Source organism: Biomphalaria glabrata, chromosome 2 (assembly GCF_947242115.1).
Source record: "Biomphalaria glabrata chromosome 2, xgBioGlab47.1, whole genome shotgun sequence".
Lineage (NCBI taxonomy): Eukaryota > Metazoa > Mollusca > Gastropoda > Planorbidae > Biomphalaria > Biomphalaria glabrata.
Window position 1 is genome coordinate 12,351,793 of NC_074712.1, and position 21,276 is coordinate 12,373,068.

Below are 21,276 nucleotides of genomic sequence, written 5' to 3' on the forward strand. Positions count from 1 at the left end.
TATCTTCTCAACCTCCTCTATATTCTCTCTCTCTCTCTCTCTCTCTATGTCTCTCCTACTCAAAAAGTCATAATTATTGAATTTCCCTTTCGTTACCTAAATAAAATATTAACTACACTTTAATAAAAAAAAATGTTAACTACACTATTTTTTTTAAATGTATGCTACACTCTTATTTTTAAAAATGTTTACTAAACTTTCATTTAAAAAAAAATGTTAACTACACTTTTATTTTTTTAAATTTTAACTGCCCTTGTATATAAAAAAAATATAACACTTTAATACTAAATGTTAACTACACTCTAATACAAAATGTTAATTTCACTTTTCTAAAAATAAACAATAACGTGTTTGTAAGACATTCTTGAAACAAAATCTAAAATAAACAATCTGATAATTCAAGATTCCAAAATGAACTCAACCAAATCTGTACAAACACTACCCATAGCACTAGCGGATCCAGAACTTTGGAGTGGGGGGGGGCGATTTTTTTCCAAACCCTAACCCTAACGCCCAGTAAACCCTAACCCTATGCATAAACGTACGTACAGCATATATATATATATATATATATATATATATATATGACAAAAAAAGCAGCATTTCTCAACCTTCGGCGAAAAACAAAATAACTGGGGCAGCGCTATAAGGTTCCATAGTGGGTTTCGGGGCAAAGCCCCGACGCCAAAAGCGTTTTCTTGCTTTTTTCACTGAAGAAACGCATTCTCCTGACATATACAGATCATTATTCAAAAAGAATTCGGGGCGAAGCCCAGACGCCAAAAGCGTTTTCTTTCATTCTTCAATGCAGAAACCCATTCTCCTGACATCTACAGCTCATTATTAATCAATGGAGTTCGGGGCGAAGCCCCGTCGCCAAAAGCGTTTTTTGTGTTTTTTTGCATTCTTCAATGCAGAAACGCATTTTCCTGACATATAGAGCTCATTATTCATAAAAAGAATTCGGGGCGAAGCCCCGACGCCAAAAGCGTTTTCTTGCATTCTTCACTGCAGAAACGCATTCGCCTGACATATACAGCTCATTATTCATAAAAAGAATTCGGGGCGAAGCCCCGACGCCAAAAGCGTTTTCTTGCATTCTTCACTGCAGAAACGCATTCTCCTGACATCTACAGCTCATTATTCATCAGTGGGGTTCCGACGCCAAAAACCATTTCTTGCATACTTCATAGAAGAAACGCATTCTCCTGACCTAAAGCTCATTTTTCATACTATTAAAAAAGGACCTTTTAAATAATGTTGTACTTGAAAAATATTCTAATATGAATTTATTGACCCTTATTACATTGCAAATAAAACCGATTTGTTCCTTGAGAAGATAAGATACTCCACATATTTAGATTTGGCTTTGAGGATCGCCGCCGAAAAAAGAATTATTCGATAAATAATATTCAATAAAATTAAAGTATAAATTGTGAGTTATAGTCCCAAATTTATTTAACTAGAACAATTTCAGATTGAGTAAAGGTTGGGAAAAGGCGACTATGTTTAGAGTAGTTTGGGTTTAGAACTTCTCAATCATGACTCTTATACTAAAAATTTCGTTTGAATTCTAACTTTCTTAAAATAATTTTGATAAATTCATGTGAAATTACATAAATTATGTCTGGAAATGAGAGGGGCGTTAGAGTGAAAACGATTAATCCTCGCTCTTTTAATAATTTCTGCTAAAGATTGCATTTGACATTAAAGAATAGGGGTGGGGCGACTCAACTAATTTTGTTCACAAACTATGATATAAAAATAGGACCGCCCCCCCCCCCCCCCTCAGAGGGCTAGAGTGGGAGGGCAGTAAATGCAATCACTCTCCCCACAACTCCACCGAATCGGCCAAGATACCAGAAGGGGATTGACATAATATAAAATGTATATATTAATTGAATTTTGTTCACAAACTATGATTTCTCTATAAAAGTAGGACCGCCCCCCCCCCACTCAAAGGGCTTAGGCAGTAGAGGTATTCGCCCCCCCTCCCCCAATCGGCAAACAGGGAACGACATAATATAAAGGTCGGTTCAAATATTAATAACAAGTTTTAATCATATATATATATTTAATTGTTTCTGTTAGCAAGCTGTGATTTCTACAAATAAATTGGACCGCCCCCCCCACTCGAAAGTGTATGGGTGGGGGGGCGGGATTGATACCATCGCCCCCTCCCGACCCCACCAAATCGGCCAACATACTAGAGGGGGGGCGAAATAATCTAAAAATAGGTTGAAATATAAATAATTAGTATATATTATTAAAATAAGTAATAAATTCGTATACAAATTGTGTGAATTCTATACTAAAATTCGTCCGCCCCCCCTTCGGGGGGGGGGGGGGGGGTCGGCCGAGTGAGGGGGGGCGATCGCCCCTACCGCCCCCCCCCCTGGATCCGCCAGTGACCCATAGTCCCCTCAGCTTCCTGCTATCTAAATACTGTATGATTGATGTGTTCAAGAGATGAGTTGTGGTTTCAATTAACCTTGACATTTTGTTCATTTTACCTTTCATTGGATTTTTAAAAATTACAATAAAAGTTAAGCAAAATGCACTGTCCAATTTAAAAGATACTGTTACTACTTACTGAGTAAAGAGCTTGTCCAGGCAGTGGCTTGACTAGAATTATATTCCCGGTAGAACTGTCCACAATAAAATTAGCACTGGAATTGTCATTTGCATTGACCTTCGTAAAGGTCAGATGATCCTGTCAATAATTATAATGTATAAGGTTTAAACCAAAGGATATATTGAATACATTTGTTCAACTTATGCACACAAAAAAATTTACTGAAGAAAATTTTAAAAATTTGCCGTGATTAAAAGAGTTAAATCTTAATTGTACATTTTCATCCAGAGTGAAATACCTATTAACAGCTAGCTTTTTGGAGTATTTGATGTACAAAAAAAGGAATTGCTGCTAAATTAAGTCTTTTTAAATAGGTATGTGATACTTTTTTTGTGGACTTTTTAGCTCTGCAGAATCAAATGTTCTAAGTTCCTCCGTTTGTAGCACTAAATAAGTTAAATAGGAAGATCTAGAACTGCCACAGTTATCCAAGGAAGACAGTTTTCATCGACTGACTTAATTAGCTGCTTGCGGTTTCACAGTGGCTTAATCTTTGAGACAAGCTTGTGACTTGATTTTAACTTCATGCCTGATTTAAGAACAGATGGAAAACTACGATAAAAAGATGAACTGCAACTCATTAAGATATTGTTACAATGAAAGCTCTTTTAATTTAGTTGGCAGCGGAGAAGTTCGATTGAGCGCCCTTGACATTCGTTAGCTTATCGGGAAAATCTCAAATGGATAAACATTCCAATTACCCCGTCAGCGTCATTGGCGGTCAGTGCAAGGACCGTGTCACCAGGTGAGAAACTGTTGTTGATGCTGGCAGTGGACGGTCCAGAAAACACTGGAGAGTTCACATTACGATTGACTATGACTGTTAGTGTCCTAGTGACTTTAGTGTTTGTCCAGAAGATGTCATACACTTGAACAGGAATCTAAACAGAAACAAAAGTAAAGATGAACTTATAATGTCACCCAGTGTGGTTAGCTAATGGTGTTACCCAGTGTGGTTAGCTAATGGTGTCACCCAGTGTGGTTAGCTAATGGTGTTACCCAGTGTGGTTAGGTAATGGTGTCACCCAGTGTGGTTAGGTAATGGTGTCACCCAATGTGGTTAGCTAATGGTGTTACCCAGTGTGGTTAGGTAATGGTGTCACCCAGTGTGGTTAGCTAATGGTGTCACCCAGTGTGGTTAGCTAATGGTGTCACCCAGTGTGGTTAGCTAATGGTGTCACCCAGTGTGGTTAGCTAATGGTGTTACCCAGTGTGGTTAGGTAATGGTGTCACCCAGTGTGGTTAGCTAATGGTGTCACCCAGTGTGGTTAGCTAATGGTGTCACCCAGTGTGGTTAGCTAATGGTGTTACCCAGTGTGGTTAGCTAATGGTGTTACCCAGTGTGGTTAGGTAATGGTGTCACCCAGTGTGGTTAGCTAATGGTGTCACCCAGTGTGGTTAGGTAATGGTGTCACCCAGTGTGGTTAGCTAATGGTGTCACCCAGTGTGGTTAGCTAATGGTGTCACCCAGTGTGGTTAGCTAATGGTGTTACCCAGTGTGGTTAGCTAATGGTGTCACCCAGTGTGGTTAGCTAATGGTGTCACCCAGTGTGGTTAGCTAATGGTGTCACCCAGTGTGGTTAGCTAATGGTGTTACCCAGTGTGGTTAGGTAATGGTGTCACCCAGTGTGGTTAGCTAATGGTGTTACCCAGTGTGGTTAGCTAATGGTGTCACCCAGTGTGGTTAGCTAATGGTGTTACCCAGTGTGGTTAGGTAATGGTGTCACCCAGTGTGGTTAGCTAATGGTGTTACCCAGTGTGGTTAGCTAATGGTGTCACCCAGTGTGGTTAGCTAATGGTGTTACCCAGTGTGGTTAGGTAATGGTGTCACCCAGTGTGGTTAGCTAATGGTGTTACCCAGTGTGGTTAGCTAATGGTGTCACCCAGTGTGGTTAGCTAATGGTGTTACCCAGTGTGGTTAGCTAATGGTGTCACCCCACACTAAAAGTACTTCTTCCCAAAATAAATTTGTCCAATGAAGGCTTTTTATACTATAAATCGTGGAGAAGCTTCACATGATACGTCGCTAATGATAATTATTTTCTAAAAACGTGAAAAGTTTTATTAAAAAACAAAAAAGTGTTTTTGAGTGGTTTTTTTTGTGTGTCTGTCTGTCTGTCTGTCTGGTAAATTAATGTACACGTTATCTCTCTCACACCCACTCCAATCAAGTTGAAAGTTTGCACAATTATTTCTTTTACCTAACAAAAAAAAGGAAACATGTTTTAAAAAATAGCTTATTTTTTAATTAAATATTGGCAATTAATTTTTTTTGTTTGGTTTAGAATTAAGGGCAAGAAACTGTACTTGATAGATGTGGCGGTATAAGTTTTAAAAAGTCCTCTATATACTTTGTGTAGAGAATGAGGACATCGCTTAAAAGTTTGAAACTAACATTAGAGAGTTATGAATCCTTCTATTTTAAAAAGCATTTCGCTGGCTCAGTGTTCAGTCGTAAAACAATTTTTTTTATAAAATACATTTTAAAAAACTATCACGGCAACCTTCAGAGATACCCACGTCTTTCTCTCCTCCCCCCCCCCCCCCCCATCTTTTTTTTTTTGTGACTGGTCCAGACAAGTGCTAGGGAAATAAAATATTGAGAAAGCTAAAAACATGAAATTGCGCTAATCAAAAAAAGATGGTAAATATATTTCTAATCACGCAGATTTATTATTTTTAGTCTAGAATTATTACTAATCGAATTACAAGACTGATTTCATTTGATTAATACAATTACACCGTGTATATATATATACACTTTATTTCTTAAGAATTTTTTTCTTGATAACAGAATTTGCACAGCTATTAAATTCAATGTAGATGTATCTATAAACACCATGATATACCGATATCTTAATTTCAACGAAAAAACAAGTGACTAAATTTTCTCACCTGGTATGATGTTTGAGTATCAAACCGGAGAGAATTTCGAATGGAAATCTCACAAGTGGACGCATTGATTTGAAAGAATATGCTGACGAAACTTGCTGTGATGTCACAAACAACTTGACTCTGTAATCAATAAACATTCACATTAATATAAGAAATACATTGTGATCCATAAGTCTCTGTCACTAAAACTAAATTAAATCAACAGTAAAAACAGACTAAAGGTATTGAGTTTCGTTAAACACAAGATACAGTAACAGCAAATAACGCTAACTTATAAATCATTTCATAGCAACAGTTTAGACTGTTCAATATCTGGCTTCAAACAGAGATGGCATCGTTTCCTGAAGCTCTAATAACATTTACGGACGACTTCTTGATTCATGTTTAATAATTCATAGGGCATTGTTTCTTTAAGTTCGTAGAGTGTTGTATAATTATTATGGATAGCATGAACTCAAATCTCTGGTATAGCTCCATAGCCAAAAGTCCAGTATCGTGAGGTCTGGAGATGTGGTCATTCCTTTGGCCCTCTACGACCAATCCATCGCTGTGGAAAATGTTGATTACGTCATTGTTGTGCTTGAATAATGAAATGAGTCGGAACACCATCGAGTTGATACCAATGTTGGTTGTCATTTACAATGAAGGATTTATAACATTGAGAGACTGCACTTTGTTCATTGTTTCACGACTGATATTGAAAGATACTTCTTACAGTTGCTTTACTTTAGTTTTAGAGACACACTGTAGATTTTTAATGGATTTTTGCTACCTATTGCAATGCTATGTACAGAGCACCAAATCTTATTAAATATATACAACTTAAAAAAAAAGTAAGATGCTGTTTAGTTTTTCTATAACTGATGGCCCAAAAGAAGAGGCTCAGGGCTCAACGAAAATCTTCCGTATGTTAAAAATTAATTTCTTTCACGACAGTCCTAAGTACAGCTTGAACTTATAGCACTAATTAGAACACCAATACAGTTTCGTGTAATTAAAATGTGTGTTGATGTTTCTCAAACCTCCTCCATCAGTGAGGCCCAAACTAAGAGCGACATCCGTCTTTAGTGGTGGTACTGTCCTGACCTTGACACTCCAAACCTCCTACCCACAGTGCACAATGACGCCTCTGACGCTGAGTTCCAATGTACTCAGCGACAGCCCATGATACACGTTTGTGAAATATATATGACCTTATGGGTAAATGACTTTAGTTTGGGGAAAGTAAATGTTGTGGGTCATTGTGCTGGCCACATGACACCTTGCTCGTTATTCGTTGGCCAAAGAAACAAATGGCCTAAACATCATCTGACCTATACATTGCAAGGTCTGAAAGGGAAACATTTTTTTACTGTAAACAAACACGCCTTTTCAGTACTACACCCAACTATTACAACATCATTGATACATTTAGCGGGTATTGATCGGATAACATCAGCTTTTTATTTTTATAGATTATTTTTAGTTTTGATTTAGGGCAGCCCGCGTCGACTACCGTTAAAACCGGAAACAGAACGAAGAAATCAAAAAATCGGGTCAATATTGTGATAGCTTGTTTGGAGGTCTTTAATACTGGTATTAATCGTTACAATCATCCCAATCATTTGGTTTGTTTTACGTTTTGGGTGTTCCTTCAGAGTTGAAGATCTACATACTAGTCCAAACCAACGCAGGACGACATGGGATAGCAGCGGGCAGGATACGAACGAGACGACCGAACGACAGTCTATGCTTTACTGTACATTATGCAGCAATTTCTTTCGTATCCTCGACATCAATATCATAAAGTATGTAACTTTGTTCTAGTTTGCATAGGTTTTGATTTACATATGTACCAATAAAAGGGAAGTAACAAAAATGAAAAGGAAGTCACAAAACGTACGTTGGAATCTTTATCTTGAGGCAGCCCTTTAAAAATTACTGTTCCTGGTCCAGTACTTTCGTTGACATTTAAGGTCGCTGGTAAGTTGGTAATGTCGGGAGTGTACAGGTCTCTGTTGATAGACACCAGTAGGACACTTGATCCAGGAGAGGGCACACCACTTTCCGTGGCTTGTACTGTGATCTAATGAAAACAATGGAATATTTGGTCATCAATTAATACAACTTTGGATAAAGTGAACTTTACGTGGAGGAAGTGTAGTTTCTTTATTCATTGTCTATATAAATAAAGCTACCGTCGGAAAATGATCAAAACAGAATTGAAATGAAATTCCATCAAACAACTTTATCAGTGTCACCATTGTGTTTGAAGAGCTTTGTAGTTTTGCCACAATCATTTGTCATACGCGAATTCGAAGGTGCATTTAATAAAGTTCAATCTAAACTAATGCACAATGAAATGACACATTGTTAGATAGACCTTTATTGAGTTTAATACTTTCAAACATAAACATTAATTAGTTGCAAGGTGTAGATAAAGGAGATTACTTTTGTCTTAAATAGCTTGAGTAAAAGTCAACTTACGTTATACAGAGTGATATTGTCAATGTCACCAAGAAGCGACTTTTTGATGGTGACAACACAAGTGTTCGGATTGATTGTGAAGTACTCTAGCGCCTTGCTATTGCCAACTATTGCACAAGTTACCTTGGCCTGAAAAAGTACATAAGTAGATCAGATCAAAGTGTATTTTTCACTTTTAAAAAATGGTGTTATTTAGTAAATTAAATAGATCAGATATTTACAGCAATATCAGAGGATATCAGTTAGTCTAGTCTCTAGCACACAGTAACACACAGAAAAACAGCACATCTGACACAGTTACACACAGTAAAACATCACTTCTAACACAGCAACACACAGTAAAACACCACTTTTAACACAGCAACACACAGTAAGACAATACTTCGAAAACAGTTACACACAGTAAAACAGCACTTCTAACACAATAACACACAGTAAAAAAAAAAGCATTTCTCACACAGTAGCACACAGACGATAGATCAAAATTTTGTTTTTATTAAAGAAGAAAATATTTTTATAACAGTCTCCTTGAGCTGGCATAGCATACACAGTTACAACACAGTTACAACACAGTATAGAGCTTAAAAGCCATCCTTTCTATTACATTTTTTAATCCAGAATATTGTTTCAGTTACATCAATGTCAATATACACAACACAAAGGACAACAAAATGAAGAGATTAAAAGACTTCTGAGTGAGCAGTCGTTATGACTTAATGCCCCACAATATCTGCTTCACCGGAGCCAAAAGTTTTGATTGATATTGTAGAGAGAATACTATGACACTGAGAACAACAAGCAGTGCGATCAAGACTTGCGAGGGCTCTGTCGTTCTAACTGAGTGTCTTTCATCTCCACTTCACCCGGGGACAGGGGAGGCTTAATCACAAATGTGGACTGCTCGTTGTCTTTTTATAGTTGATTATTTACACTATTCATTGCAATATACCCGCCGCAGAGCTTACCAGTTATAAGTTAATCATCGCAAATAAGGAAACATGGGCGAGTGGGAGGAGGGAGGTTAGTGTCTAATGTTTATCACAAAGAAACAGGATCTCAGATTTCTGAAGACATGTAAATCCAAAGCTGTTCATAGTTCAAAATGCACTTGAAACCAACTGTTTGCCAGTTGAGCTTTGCTTCTAGCGAGTCCCAGGTATTAGCTAGAAACTAATTTCCTGAAATATCACCTGTTGTTTTCTGGCTGTGATTAAGGCTTTTGTTCCAACCAAGGGTGCTTTGAGGCATATGTATGTGAGCCTTAAGCAAACAGTGCAATAGTTCCGTTCTGCATATACTTTATCCCAATTAAATAGGGGGACAAATAATTAAAACTTCCCATCTGTACTAAAATGAATATAAAATTGAAGAAAATGTATAGATGTTAAACGCCTTTATTTTTTAAATTTAAAACACTTTGCATAAAATATTATACTTAAGATAGGAAATGTTGGACGCTTTGTAATTCAAATAACCACCAGACAGGAGTCAGGAAGGTGTTTCCAAACAATAAAGCAGACAATGGCTTTATCAGCAAAAGTTGTGAGAAAATTAGAAATTCATCTTAATCTTTTGACCCGAATCTATAAATTTAAAGAGCACATGTAGATTAAGAGTAGCATTACATAAAGGGAACTAAAAAACGTATAAAGAGGATGTCATGTGACCAGTACAACGACTAAACATCAATTTTAAAGTAAAGGTTTTCAAGACATGTTTCTCCAAAATATAAAATTAATTATTTCAACAGAGATCTGAACCCCAGATGCGTCTTCTATCACTCCGTGGTGTGTTGGTCTGGCCAAAACATATCTGTAGATGTGTGACTAACCAAGCCAACCTATATCCAAATAGAAAATTCTTTGTTGTTGTAGTGACCACATAGCCTCGTGGACACATAGGGATGTGTGGCTGAGTGTTATAAACCGCCTGCTTCCTATCAAGGAGGCCAGAGTTTGAATCCCGCCTTGAGCTGAGTTGTGTTTGCTGAGGGTCTAAAACATCACGGACACCTTACCCCAGATACCCCCCTTCCCTTATCGGTAGAGAAAAGCACACTGAGGAAGCTATATGTCAAGTAGCATAAAGCAGCTGTTGCACTAAGTTTATTTTTAGATTTCTGCAGCGCAAGGTCATGGTTATGTTCCAGATACCCTCTTCTCCACTGAATGGACCATAGCGCACTGAGAATGATATTAAGCTTGAAAAGCTATATAAGAGAAATTTTTATTTTAAAAAAGTGTACTTACGGTAGAATTAGCCTCCACCGCACCAACTATTGTGCCTAAAGGAGCGTCCACTGCTATGGTCCATGTAGTAGTTTGCACCTGTAGGCCTGTCACTGAAAGACGTCAATTAAAGTGAGGCTCGTGGCTCGTTGTGGGTGGAGTTTAATCACATTTTATTATTATCCGTCAATTTTGTTATGTGATGAATAATTTGAGGCTGTTATCAAGAAAGGGAGAACAAAGAGACAAGGAGAGAAAACAAAGAGACATGGAGAGAAAAGAAAGAGACAAGGAGAGAAAACAAAGAGACAAGGAGAGAAAACAAAGAGACATGGACCTGGAGAAAGTAAGGATAGTGGAACGAGTTGGAAAAAAAAAGGCACACACTAAGTTTGTCTTGATAGAAAGATGGAAGAAGAAGAGAGTAGTTGGAGGGAACAATGAGGAAAGAGAGAGAGAGAGAGAGAGAGAATTAAGTAGAAAGAAAAAAAGAGCGTGAAAAAGAGAGAAATAAGTGAATATATAGAGAGAAAGAGAAAGAGAGAAAGAAAAAAAAGAGAAAGAAAGAAAGATAAAAATAAAGAAAGAAAGCATAAGAACCTTATATAAAGAAACAAATATTAAAGATAGAGAAATAGACTGAGGAGAAAGTATTATGAGTTTGAAGTTTTAAAAAAAATAAATATTATGTACATCTAGCCCAATCATTTAGTAATGTTCTTTTTGACAGGTGTATTCTGTGTCTGATAGTCAGGTAAAAATTCTTATAATAAACATATCTTAATATAATCAATATATATGTAGACAGTAACAACCCAAAAAATATCTACTCTAATGATACAAATTGAAATATGTTCTACAATTAGGAACAACACACAACATACATCTTGTATCGTGCAGTAGGGTTACACTATTGACTAGGTAGAGACATACCTGACAAAATTATACACCACAGCAATAGTACATCATGATGTAGGTTCCTAAATCTAGACCTCATTCCAATCAACCGTAGACAAGTGCAGCTAATATAAAACACAGAAAAATAATAATCATTGATTCAATAGCTGTCTTTTTTTTATATAGAAGAATATTATTGGAATTTTGATAAATGTGTTTTATTATTTTATCAATATTTTCTTTTCTTCCCGTTAAGTTTGAATTTCATTTTGGTTCTTAAACCACTTCTAGTCCTGTCGTATCTAATAATATACAGATAATGTTCCATCTTCTTCTTCTTCTTAAACTGTCAGAGTTGAGTCTTCAGCTCTTGGAACTCTAGGCCAGCAAAAGTGAACAAGAGCTCCATCTCACCAGCCTGTATGAAAACAGTCGACACTGTTTTGTCTGGCGGGTGGGTCAGACTCGCGGCAAGAGGCCGCGTATAGATCTACTAAGACCCCCGCCATTTTTCTTTGTTGTTTGTCTTTATATGAGAAACGAGTCCTTGTAATCACAACAAATTTCCGTAAGGATCAATAAAGCAGTCTTAGTCTTAGTCTTAGTCTTATACCAGGCTAACCATGCGGGACACGCCATTTATTATGTAACGCCCCTTGAGGAACAGCGCCTGGATTGTGACAAAGTTGTGGGAGCTCTAATTACAACTCCGCGCAGTGCAATGAGCATGCTCTCGCACCCCCTTAGGCACCCCCACGGGAGTCTTGTTTTGCTACCCTTTAGTCTTATCGTTTCCTCCTACGATCGTTTCCACCCGGGCGCCACTATGAGGCAGGGTAGCATGCCCGGGATAATGTTCCGTCAAATATGCTAGAAACACAACCACAGTATGATAGTCAAAATACATACATGACGTCATTTATCGTTATTGGTTGTTTTTGTTTTTTTAATCTCTTACAGTTACCGTCCGTTAGTGTGTTGTAAACAGAATCGTATAGAAAACTTGGTATTGTGATGTTTTTTTTATCTGTTATAACACTTACACCGCATGGGGTACGACACGACCAAAGAACGAGTAAAATATTTTATTTTTTTTTAGAAGGGGGGGGGGTCGAGCTTAAAGGTGCACGGCTCAACAGAGATGCCCCAGCCCACCCATAAGCGCTAGATCAAATCATTAAAAAGCCAACTAGATTAAACAACACATTAGATCTCTTCTTAACCAAAAGACCTGGATTAGTAGTTGATTATGATATTATCTCTGGTCTATCAGACCATGAGATCATAAAAATACACAGTCAGATAAAAGCAGTAGCCAATACAAAACCCAAAAGAAAAATCTTACTCTGGAATAAATGTAACCTAACACAACTACACCAAGCAGCATTAAACTTTCAACAAACATTCTTAGTAGAAAAAGACATTAACCAACCAGTCGATGACCTCTGGAATTTCATTAAAAACCATCTTAAAAGCATTATAGCATTATAATATGTAGCAACATCATAAACCACTTAGACAAGCATAATGTCCTCACACCAAACCAACATGATTTTAGGAAATATAGATCATGTGAAACACAACTAATAGGACTAATTGATGATTTTCAAAAGGTTTAGATAATAGTGAACAAATAGATGCTATCTTACTAGATCTAAGGCTTTTGACAAAGTTCACCACCATAGTTTGCTTAAAAAATTAAAATATTTCGGCATTAATGGTCCACTGCATCAGTGGATTAAAGATTTTCTGATAGGGAGAGAACAAACTGTAATAATAAATGGCTCTAAATCAATACCGATAACAGTAAACTCAGGTGTACCTCAAGGAACAGTCTTGTGTCCACTACTATTTTTAATTTACATAAATGATTTACCAAATTGCATTACTTGAGGAACAAAAGTCAGATTATTTGCAGACGATTGCATAATATATAGAACAATAAAAACAACACAAGACACATATATTTTACAAAGAGAATTAGATGAATTACAGAAATGAGAATCAAATTGGAGCATGTCTTTCCACCCAGAAAAATGTCAGTTGTTAAGAGTAACAAAAAAACTTAAACAAATTAATTCCACTTATCTTATTCATGGCAAACCAGTAACACAGACTAAAAACGCAAAATACCTAGGTGTTATAATAAATGAAAAACTGGCATGGAATCCACCTATTGATGAAATTATTAAAAAATCAAACAAAGCATTAGGATTTATTAAAAGAAATTTCTATAAATCAAATAAGAACATAAAACTAAAATGTTATTTAACCTTGGTTAGGCCAATAATGGAATATGCATCCTCCGTTTGGGACCCCTCAACTCAAGAAAACATTAAGAAACTGGAACAGACACAAAATAGAGCAGTAAGATTCATAACAAACGAATATTCACATTTGACTAGAGTAACACCTTTAGTAAAATCACTAAATTTACAAAGCCTTCAGGACAGAAGACTCAAAAGTAAAGTAGCAATCATACATAAAACACTGAACCATAATCTTCAAATACAAAAACAAAATTTAATAAAATACTCTGAAAGACACAAAGATAAAGGCACATTCCTCGTCCCATATGCTAGGACAAATTTGTACAAATACTCCTTCTTCCCTAGTGCTATTAGAGCATGGAATGGGTTGCCTGAGCTAGCCAGGAAAACTAGTGACTTGGCAGAATTTAAGTCATTCGTTAATATGCATGACTAAATGCATGACGTGTAGGACGTAATCATCTTTTTTGAAGTAACGTCTGTATTATATAAGATAAGAAGATAAAAAGAAAGATCAACTGAAGCGTCATTTGTCCGTTTCTGGGATAGAAGAATGTAGCTGGCAGGCAGCAGATGTCCTCTGAAAGTGAAAGAGACAGTTGGAGAGATCTTACAAAAGCCGCGAGACACACATTGGAGGCTTAAGTCAGAAATTAGAATATTCTTATCGAATACTCAATGCTTGCATATACATGGGTCTCCTTAAACCGCAAAAAAACTTACTACATTAAAAAAAACCATATTATTTCAATTCAACTTACCTGTTTTATAACAAACAAAAATTACAACTTTCTAATACTATTTGTTGCAATGGGTACACATTGAACACTTAATCCAATACTTATCTGGACCCTAGGACTAAAATACTAAATTAGAGAAATTCTCACTTCAAACAAATTGTGAAAACGACAAAATAGAATAACCTTTGACCTGAATACTATTTTGTATTCCACTTCATAGAGAAAAATATTTTACTATGCAATCACATTTGTTAGTTGTTGTTGAGCTATGTGACACACTATAAAACATTATTGATAATTCCTCAGGGTTCAGGAAGTCGAAAGTTGAAAGAAAAAGTTGAAAAATATTCCAACGATTCTTGTACATACCGCACTAGGGTAGCAAGTTCTTATAAACAGATACAAACTTTGGTCGACAATTCATCAGCTACACCAGTGCCTGTATCGTGTAAGTCACGATAATAAGTCTTTGAATGTATTGATATATTCAGTTCCGTCAAGTGCAACCCTTCCTAGACTTAAAGAATAACCCTAACTCCTGTTTTTATTCAAAAGTAGAGTGCTGGTTATTTTACTTCGCGGTGCCTGACTTTTTTTGAGTGTGTTTTGTGACAATTAGTGTGTTTAAACACCGTGTTAAAAATTTAACGACATATGACACAACTTTGAATTTGTTTGATATTGAATTTATCTTTACAAGGTCTCTCCAACACATGCAGTGTTCAAACAGTTTACACATTTTCAGAAAAGGGCATACATTGGTAGGGTGTGGCTTAATGAAGTGCCTCTAGTCCAGGGATTCTCAACCTGTGGGTCGCAACCCCCTTGGGGGCCGATTGACTATTTGCCAGGGGTTGCCTAAGACCATCGAAATTATTGATTGGTATTGTCTACTCTTCTATTGCTGTATGTGTGTGGGGGGGAGGGGGTCGCGGCAGAGTGGAGGGATTGTAAAAAGGGCTTGCCGAGCTTAAAAGGTTGAGAACCGCTGCTCTAGCCAGAGATTAGAACGTTCTCAGCGCTCTATTTCTACAACTGAATAAACATATTGAAGACATCTACAGGACATCTACAGGACACCTACAGGACATCTACAGGACATCTACAGGACATCTACAGGACACCTACAGGACATCTACAGGACACCTACAGGACATCTACAGGACATCTACAGGATATCCACACATTTAGAGCTAAGAAGGCGTTTTTTAAACACTCGATATATCTATCTAATATATAATAAAGGAACGCTTTAATAATGTAAACAAAGACCCAGCACTTTTCATCTCCCCTTCCAAGATAAAACGGGCGACCAGTTTCCAATATTAAGATTCCACATGAAATAGAGTTAGACTCTCTTGAGAAAGTTGACACTATGAATTATGCATCATTTCCAGACAGTCAAAATGTTTAAGAATCAGCCCTCAAAGTAACAACATCATAGCCAGTTGTGACAAAACAAAATGCAACACAAATTTTGGCACTTACTAACTAGAATAATACGGCACGTTCACATTGTCGTGGTCCAACAAGACGAAGCATTAGAAGTGTGATAAAAATAGTGACAACCGGCCCCACTATCTTGAAATACTATAATACGTTACAATCAATAGTAACATGACAATTTAAATTAATGGTGTTTTCCTATAATAAAACATCAGTGATGCCCAAACTAAGATCTGCGGGCCATATCCGGCCCATGGATCAGTCGCTTCAAATTTCTAATATTTTATTTTACTACAGTGCAAAATGGGATGGAGCGGTCCGTGACACATGTGGCCGAAGAAGGTTGATTGATGGTTTTAAAATAGCTGACACTCAAGTCTTTGAAATGCAGAGTCGATGAGATTTGAATCTCGAACTATAACAATATTGTTTTTCTGCTTTAATGCCGAGGAGCTCTCCAGTACTGTGCAGTGACAGAAATCATTAAAGGTTTAAAGTTTTAAACGTTTCCCTCAGACCTTTGAACCTGCTCAAGGTTAGGCATTGTACGACGTCGCTTGAAAAAGGCCTGAGGAAATTTTGGTGAGACGAAAAGGTCGACCTTTTATCGTTTCTATCGCTAATGCAAATGACTTCTGACAGGAAAGAGTGGGACGCCTTCGTTGCGCGCATCGTCTCAGCCAATTTTTACTTTTATGAGCTCCTGATTTCATAAACCAAATGACGTTCGATACAGTTAGGCTGTAACACTATATAGGACACCGTGGGATGTATGTGTATGAGTTGCACACGTTTTGCTCGTGTGTTTATGTCAGCCCGTCTGTAATTGAATATTTACGTTGAGTGGGGGTGCGGTGGCGGACTTGTTGGACTGAGTTGACATAACTCAGTACCTTCCTAACCTTTGGCTTCCTAACAGAGGGGTCTCGGGTTCAAACCGTTGTTGTAGAGTTTTCGGGATCTTTATGTAGCCAATGGGTCCACCCAGCTCTAATAGGTACCTGACATTAGGCGGGGAAAAGTAAAGGTGGTTGGTCGTTGTGCTTGCCACATGACACCCTCGTTACCCGTGGGCCACAGAAACAGATGCCCTTTCCACCATTTGACCCATAGATGTTTATGAGTAAAAGTGTATGTGTGTCAATACATGTGTGTATGGAGTATGGAAAGATACAGACGGACAGGCAGACTAACAGACAGGTGGACAAACAGACGTTTGTCGTTGCAGTTGTCTTTAAATCAATCAGAATGAAAGACACACTTAAAACAAAAGAAAACTGACCTTACAGAAATAAATCCAGTTGGAATCAACGCCCTCGAGTGTCAATTCTGTCGCACATATCACAAACCATTGAGGTAATGCAAAAGTGGACTAGCCTAGCAGTTATCTCCACGTGTTTACATTTTTTCCCCTCGCCCTTTAGATACTCGATGGAAAAAAAAAACTCGCTCGTCTGGGTTGTAAGTTAATTTTAGCCACTGACACTTAGTTCACATGTGACGTATCCATTGAATAGCAAATTGAAGGTTAGAGCGTTTTTTTTTTTTTTTATTTTTAATTCAAATGTTGTGATAGTCTCTTCTGTTCTCCAACGTTAAACATTTCTAACTTCTAGGCCAGTGATTCTAAGCCTTTGGGTCGCAACCATATTGGTGTGTGGAGGGGGGGGGGGGGGGATATGACTGACCATTAGCCAGGAATCTCCATTGGGATTTTTTTTTTACTTAACGTGTATTTGTAAAATATAAAATTTATTTTTTTTAAACAAAGCTTTTTCTCAGGGGAAGAACTCCGCACTTATGTCTCTATAATGTAGAAGTTGATAAAGCTGTTTCTCATCTTTGAGATCAAACAAAATAATGAATTGACTAAGGGGTTAATTGTTTTATTGATTCATGTTTTGTTAGGTGCAATAAATAAGTGTTTAAAGTTTCAACTTGTTCCGAGAATAGGTCTGGTAGAAAGAACGTCTACACACTTTTTAACCAGACAGACAATTGGAGTTGATAGAAGCTTGGTAAAAAAAACTTGCCTTTGTACAAAGCTTTGAAATTGGTAGTTCCTCCATTTCCGATAATATTTTTTTTTAACGAAACTGGGTATTCCAGCCTGTATGTCCTCACGTTACAATGTTTGAGGTGTAGACTTGATGAAGAAGATGACATTCGTTATGCTTTTGCAAAGACTGACCGCATTTTTCCCTATCCCGGGAAGCAGAAACCAACTCAACCTTTGCTCTTATTTGTCGTTACAATTTTATATCAATGTCGTTTACTGTCGATTGGACATTTTTCCATGTTTTACCATGCTTTTCAAATCATCAAATAGATAAGTATGGAACATGAATATGGTCAATAGAAAAGAAATATATTTTACTCAAATTATAACTTCTTTTTTTTTCTTAAATAACTATCCCATAAAAATATAGAAATACGAGCAAACAATTAGGAGTGGAGCTATTGAATGAGATTGTGATAAAACTTTTTCTTCTTATATAAGTGCACTATCTATAGCCCACCGAGTACAATGTTTGTTTTCATTTCTGGACAGCATTAACTATTCTTTTCGAGCCTCAGTGTGGCATCTTGGTGGAAACATTTGTAAGAGCTATCGACTAGGCTGTGGTGCGTTCCTTTAACGATAAGGTGGCGGTACAGAATAGGACTTCAAACGACTCCATTTTGAGTGTCAGTGACGAGCCAGATGGACCCTGGTTGGGGGGGGGGGCGGTTCAAGGAAAGACAAGATTCTAAGCCAGTATTTTCAATTGGTCAACTTTCGGACAGAGACTCTGTGAAGAGACATTTTTTTTTAATTCTTGAGTAATGTTCTGAATTTCAACCAGATTATAAGATTGAATTCCGGACATTTTGTCACTTTGGGTAAATGCTTTCCGGAAGAATGACACGATCCTGAAATGGAGATGAATTCTTTTTTTTCTTGTTGCTTTAACTTTACAAAATTCAATCTCGAAGGCAAAAAATCAAACAAAACATTCCACTAGCTAATATTGGATCTAGATTTATTACTAAAACATTCATTCCATTGTCTCAGTAGTCTCTCATGTTTTCAAAATTTCTCCCTTTACATACTTGCATACTTCGGATATTGCGTAACGCCAAAAATCATCTTTTTAACCACTCTACCTTGTAACAAGACTCAATATTCCCCTCCTCCCCCCTAGAACAACATAGCAAGAAAATTAGATTGTTTCAAAAGACGTATTTATTAATTATCATTTTTTTTCCAAATTACTTTTCATCAAAGTATCAATAGAAATGATGGATAAAATATCTTCTTCCGGCACTTCGATGACGTATTCAGTTTTTTTTTTCCAGGCCACGGAAATCATGTCAATAAACTCTTGATGTTCAAGATAAAAAAGGGGGGGAGGGTATTTTTGTCCTTTGATCTTTTTATTCTTATTATTTTGTTGTTGCTTTTTTTTAAACCCGTGGTCTAGCTCTTTAACGATAGTCGGAAATTCAAAATAAAATTCCTACTGTAGATGTTAATAAAATTGAATTAGTGAAGTGTTGTTAACAACAAACTATTGTAGGCCTCAAGGTGCTGTGATAACATAGCAAACAGAAACACCAGAGTTTAAATAAAAACAATTCTAGAAACGTGTTTGTTATTTCATTTAAATGTTTTTTTGGTTACGTAACAAATCTTCAGACCAGCCCACCAGAGGCGTAGTGCCTCGGGCGACACCCACCGGGGGGCACCACACGCAGCCTATATTTCTTTTTCTATGTGATTTTCATGGAAAATGGGGGGAGGGGAGCAATAATGTACCTTGCCCCGGGCGCACGTTTTGCTCACTAGGCCTCTGCCCCTCACCCTCTTGTAACAAATCTCAACGAATGTGTATACCTCTTCCCCCTCAGTTTGTACGTAACATCAGAACGTTCTCTTGTCCCACGTCTACCAATCAAATCAACGCAGTGATTGTTTCATTTCTACAAGAAATTGTCTGTCGCTAGGACGAGATCTAAGTTGACCTCCATTCTTCACTAAACAATCAACCTGTGTCCGCTACGTGTTCGCTGTAGTTTGTAGATTCTGATCTTTCACTTTTGTTGTCTGGTAAAACGATCTACCTATAAAGTGGTATAGGATCTATTCTAAAGCCCTTTTTGAAATGGCCCCTAAGGGTGAAGTTACTACAGCAAACAGACACGTCACTTGAGTTTTTATCTTGACACACCCATGTAGCTATAGTTCAGTAGCACGCACACAAACACACGTGTATGTGTATAGCCTGCGCTTGGCAGTGTCATTACGATCGTCCGAGTTCGAAACTTGTCCTCTGACTCCAGTGGCGTAGCATCAACGGCGCAAGGGGGTTCAATGAACCCGGGCCCACGACATTAGGGGCCATCAGCCTGAGGCGTACCAACCATAGCGCAAAGGGATTCGTTAGCATGAGCCCATCATTCGTGTCCAGATTGGGCCCACATGAGCCCATCATTCGTGTCCAGTTTGGACCCACATGAGCCCATCATTCGTGTCCAGTTTGGGCCCACATGAGCCCTTAGAAAATACTAATTACTGGTTTGTAAAAGCCGATTGAAACACTGGAATCTAAAAAGGAATAATATTTGCATTGGAAGTCTCTTAGTAACTATGCAGAAACCTAACCTGTATATCGGTGTGTCTTCTACCAGACTTACCTCGATTTTTTTATTTTGATGTCGCACACTGTTTTGTTTTTTAGGAGTTGGGGGCCACCAAGATATTCTTAAACCCGGGCCCACGGGTACCTTGCTACGCCACTGTCTCTGACATCTACTTCCGTTCTGCAGGAAGTCTGGGAAAGGACGTATCTTCATGGGTGAAAGGTTACAAACTGGGAAGTGTGGGAGATTTCACGAGAAACTAACCAATGAAACGAAAGGACGCTAAATTGAACGTCACTGTTGCAAACTATATAACCAGCAAAATATAAAAATACTTAAAAGACAAACAAAAAAAAAAGCTTCTTTAAAAAGCAAGAACTCCGTCCTTGAAACTATCTACCAATAATGTGCACGTTATTTCTTTTAATCGATATCCAACAAAAGAATTATTTAACAATAATTAATTGACTCATTGAGTATTTTTTATTATTTATTCATGTTTCATGTAAAATAAATATTTGTTTAAGCTAACAACTTGTTCGGAGAAAGCGCGAGGGAGAAATAGCGTAAACCATTATTTAAGGGGACTAAACCCAACAAATTTAGCCATATACGTGAATACTGAAGTATTACTTTCCCATGTAGCTATTAATCTAAATAATGAAATACCAGTCTAATTGGTTAATTGTCTAGTCAATGTCAATGAATAATTGTGGGAAGTTTGAGCTTGATTCGAGAATAGGTTTGGGAGAAATAACGTGTACACACTTTTTACCGGACAGACAGACATAGTGAGTTGATATAGCCTAAGCTTTGTAATAAAAAGGAATTAAGTTCTAATTTTGACAATATCTCTATGCATGATAGCTGATCTTTGTAGCAAGTCTCTTTTAACCCCCCCCCCTCCCTTTTTATTTGCCCGTTTGTTTTATAAACGTTTTACAGCAGAGTGAAAATCTAATTCTTTCTCCATGTTAACAAATGGAAGAACTTAGACAATGTGATTCTGTAGGGCTAAAAAAAAAATTGCAAAAATTAACATACACATTAAAACAAAATAAAAACATTTTATTAAC

At 37.2% G+C, this 21,276-nt stretch overlaps 1 protein-coding gene across 4 annotated transcripts in view; it reads right to left on the bottom strand.

Moving 5' to 3' along the window:
- LOC106062059 (protocadherin Fat 4-like) overlaps positions 1-16,995 on the bottom strand; it is a 60,095-nt gene extending 43,100 nt beyond the window's left edge. Inside the window, exons 1-8 of one of the 4 annotated variants that reach the window (XM_056019113.1) lie at positions 16,860-16,995; positions 11,158-11,246; positions 10,246-10,337; positions 7,997-8,125; positions 7,413-7,595; positions 5,531-5,650; positions 3,337-3,516; positions 2,594-2,713 (exon numbers count right to left, since the gene is read on the bottom strand). In XM_056019113.1, the coding sequence (XP_055875088.1) occupies positions 2,594-2,713; positions 3,337-3,516; positions 5,531-5,650; positions 7,413-7,595; positions 7,997-8,125; positions 10,246-10,337; positions 11,158-11,221 (888 nt within the window). In that variant the 5' untranslated portion in view covers positions 11,222-11,246; positions 16,860-16,995. The other 3 variants (XM_056019115.1, XM_056019116.1, XM_056019114.1) reach the window with 3 other exon arrangements.
- Positions 16,996-21,276: the final 4,281 nt, after the last annotated feature.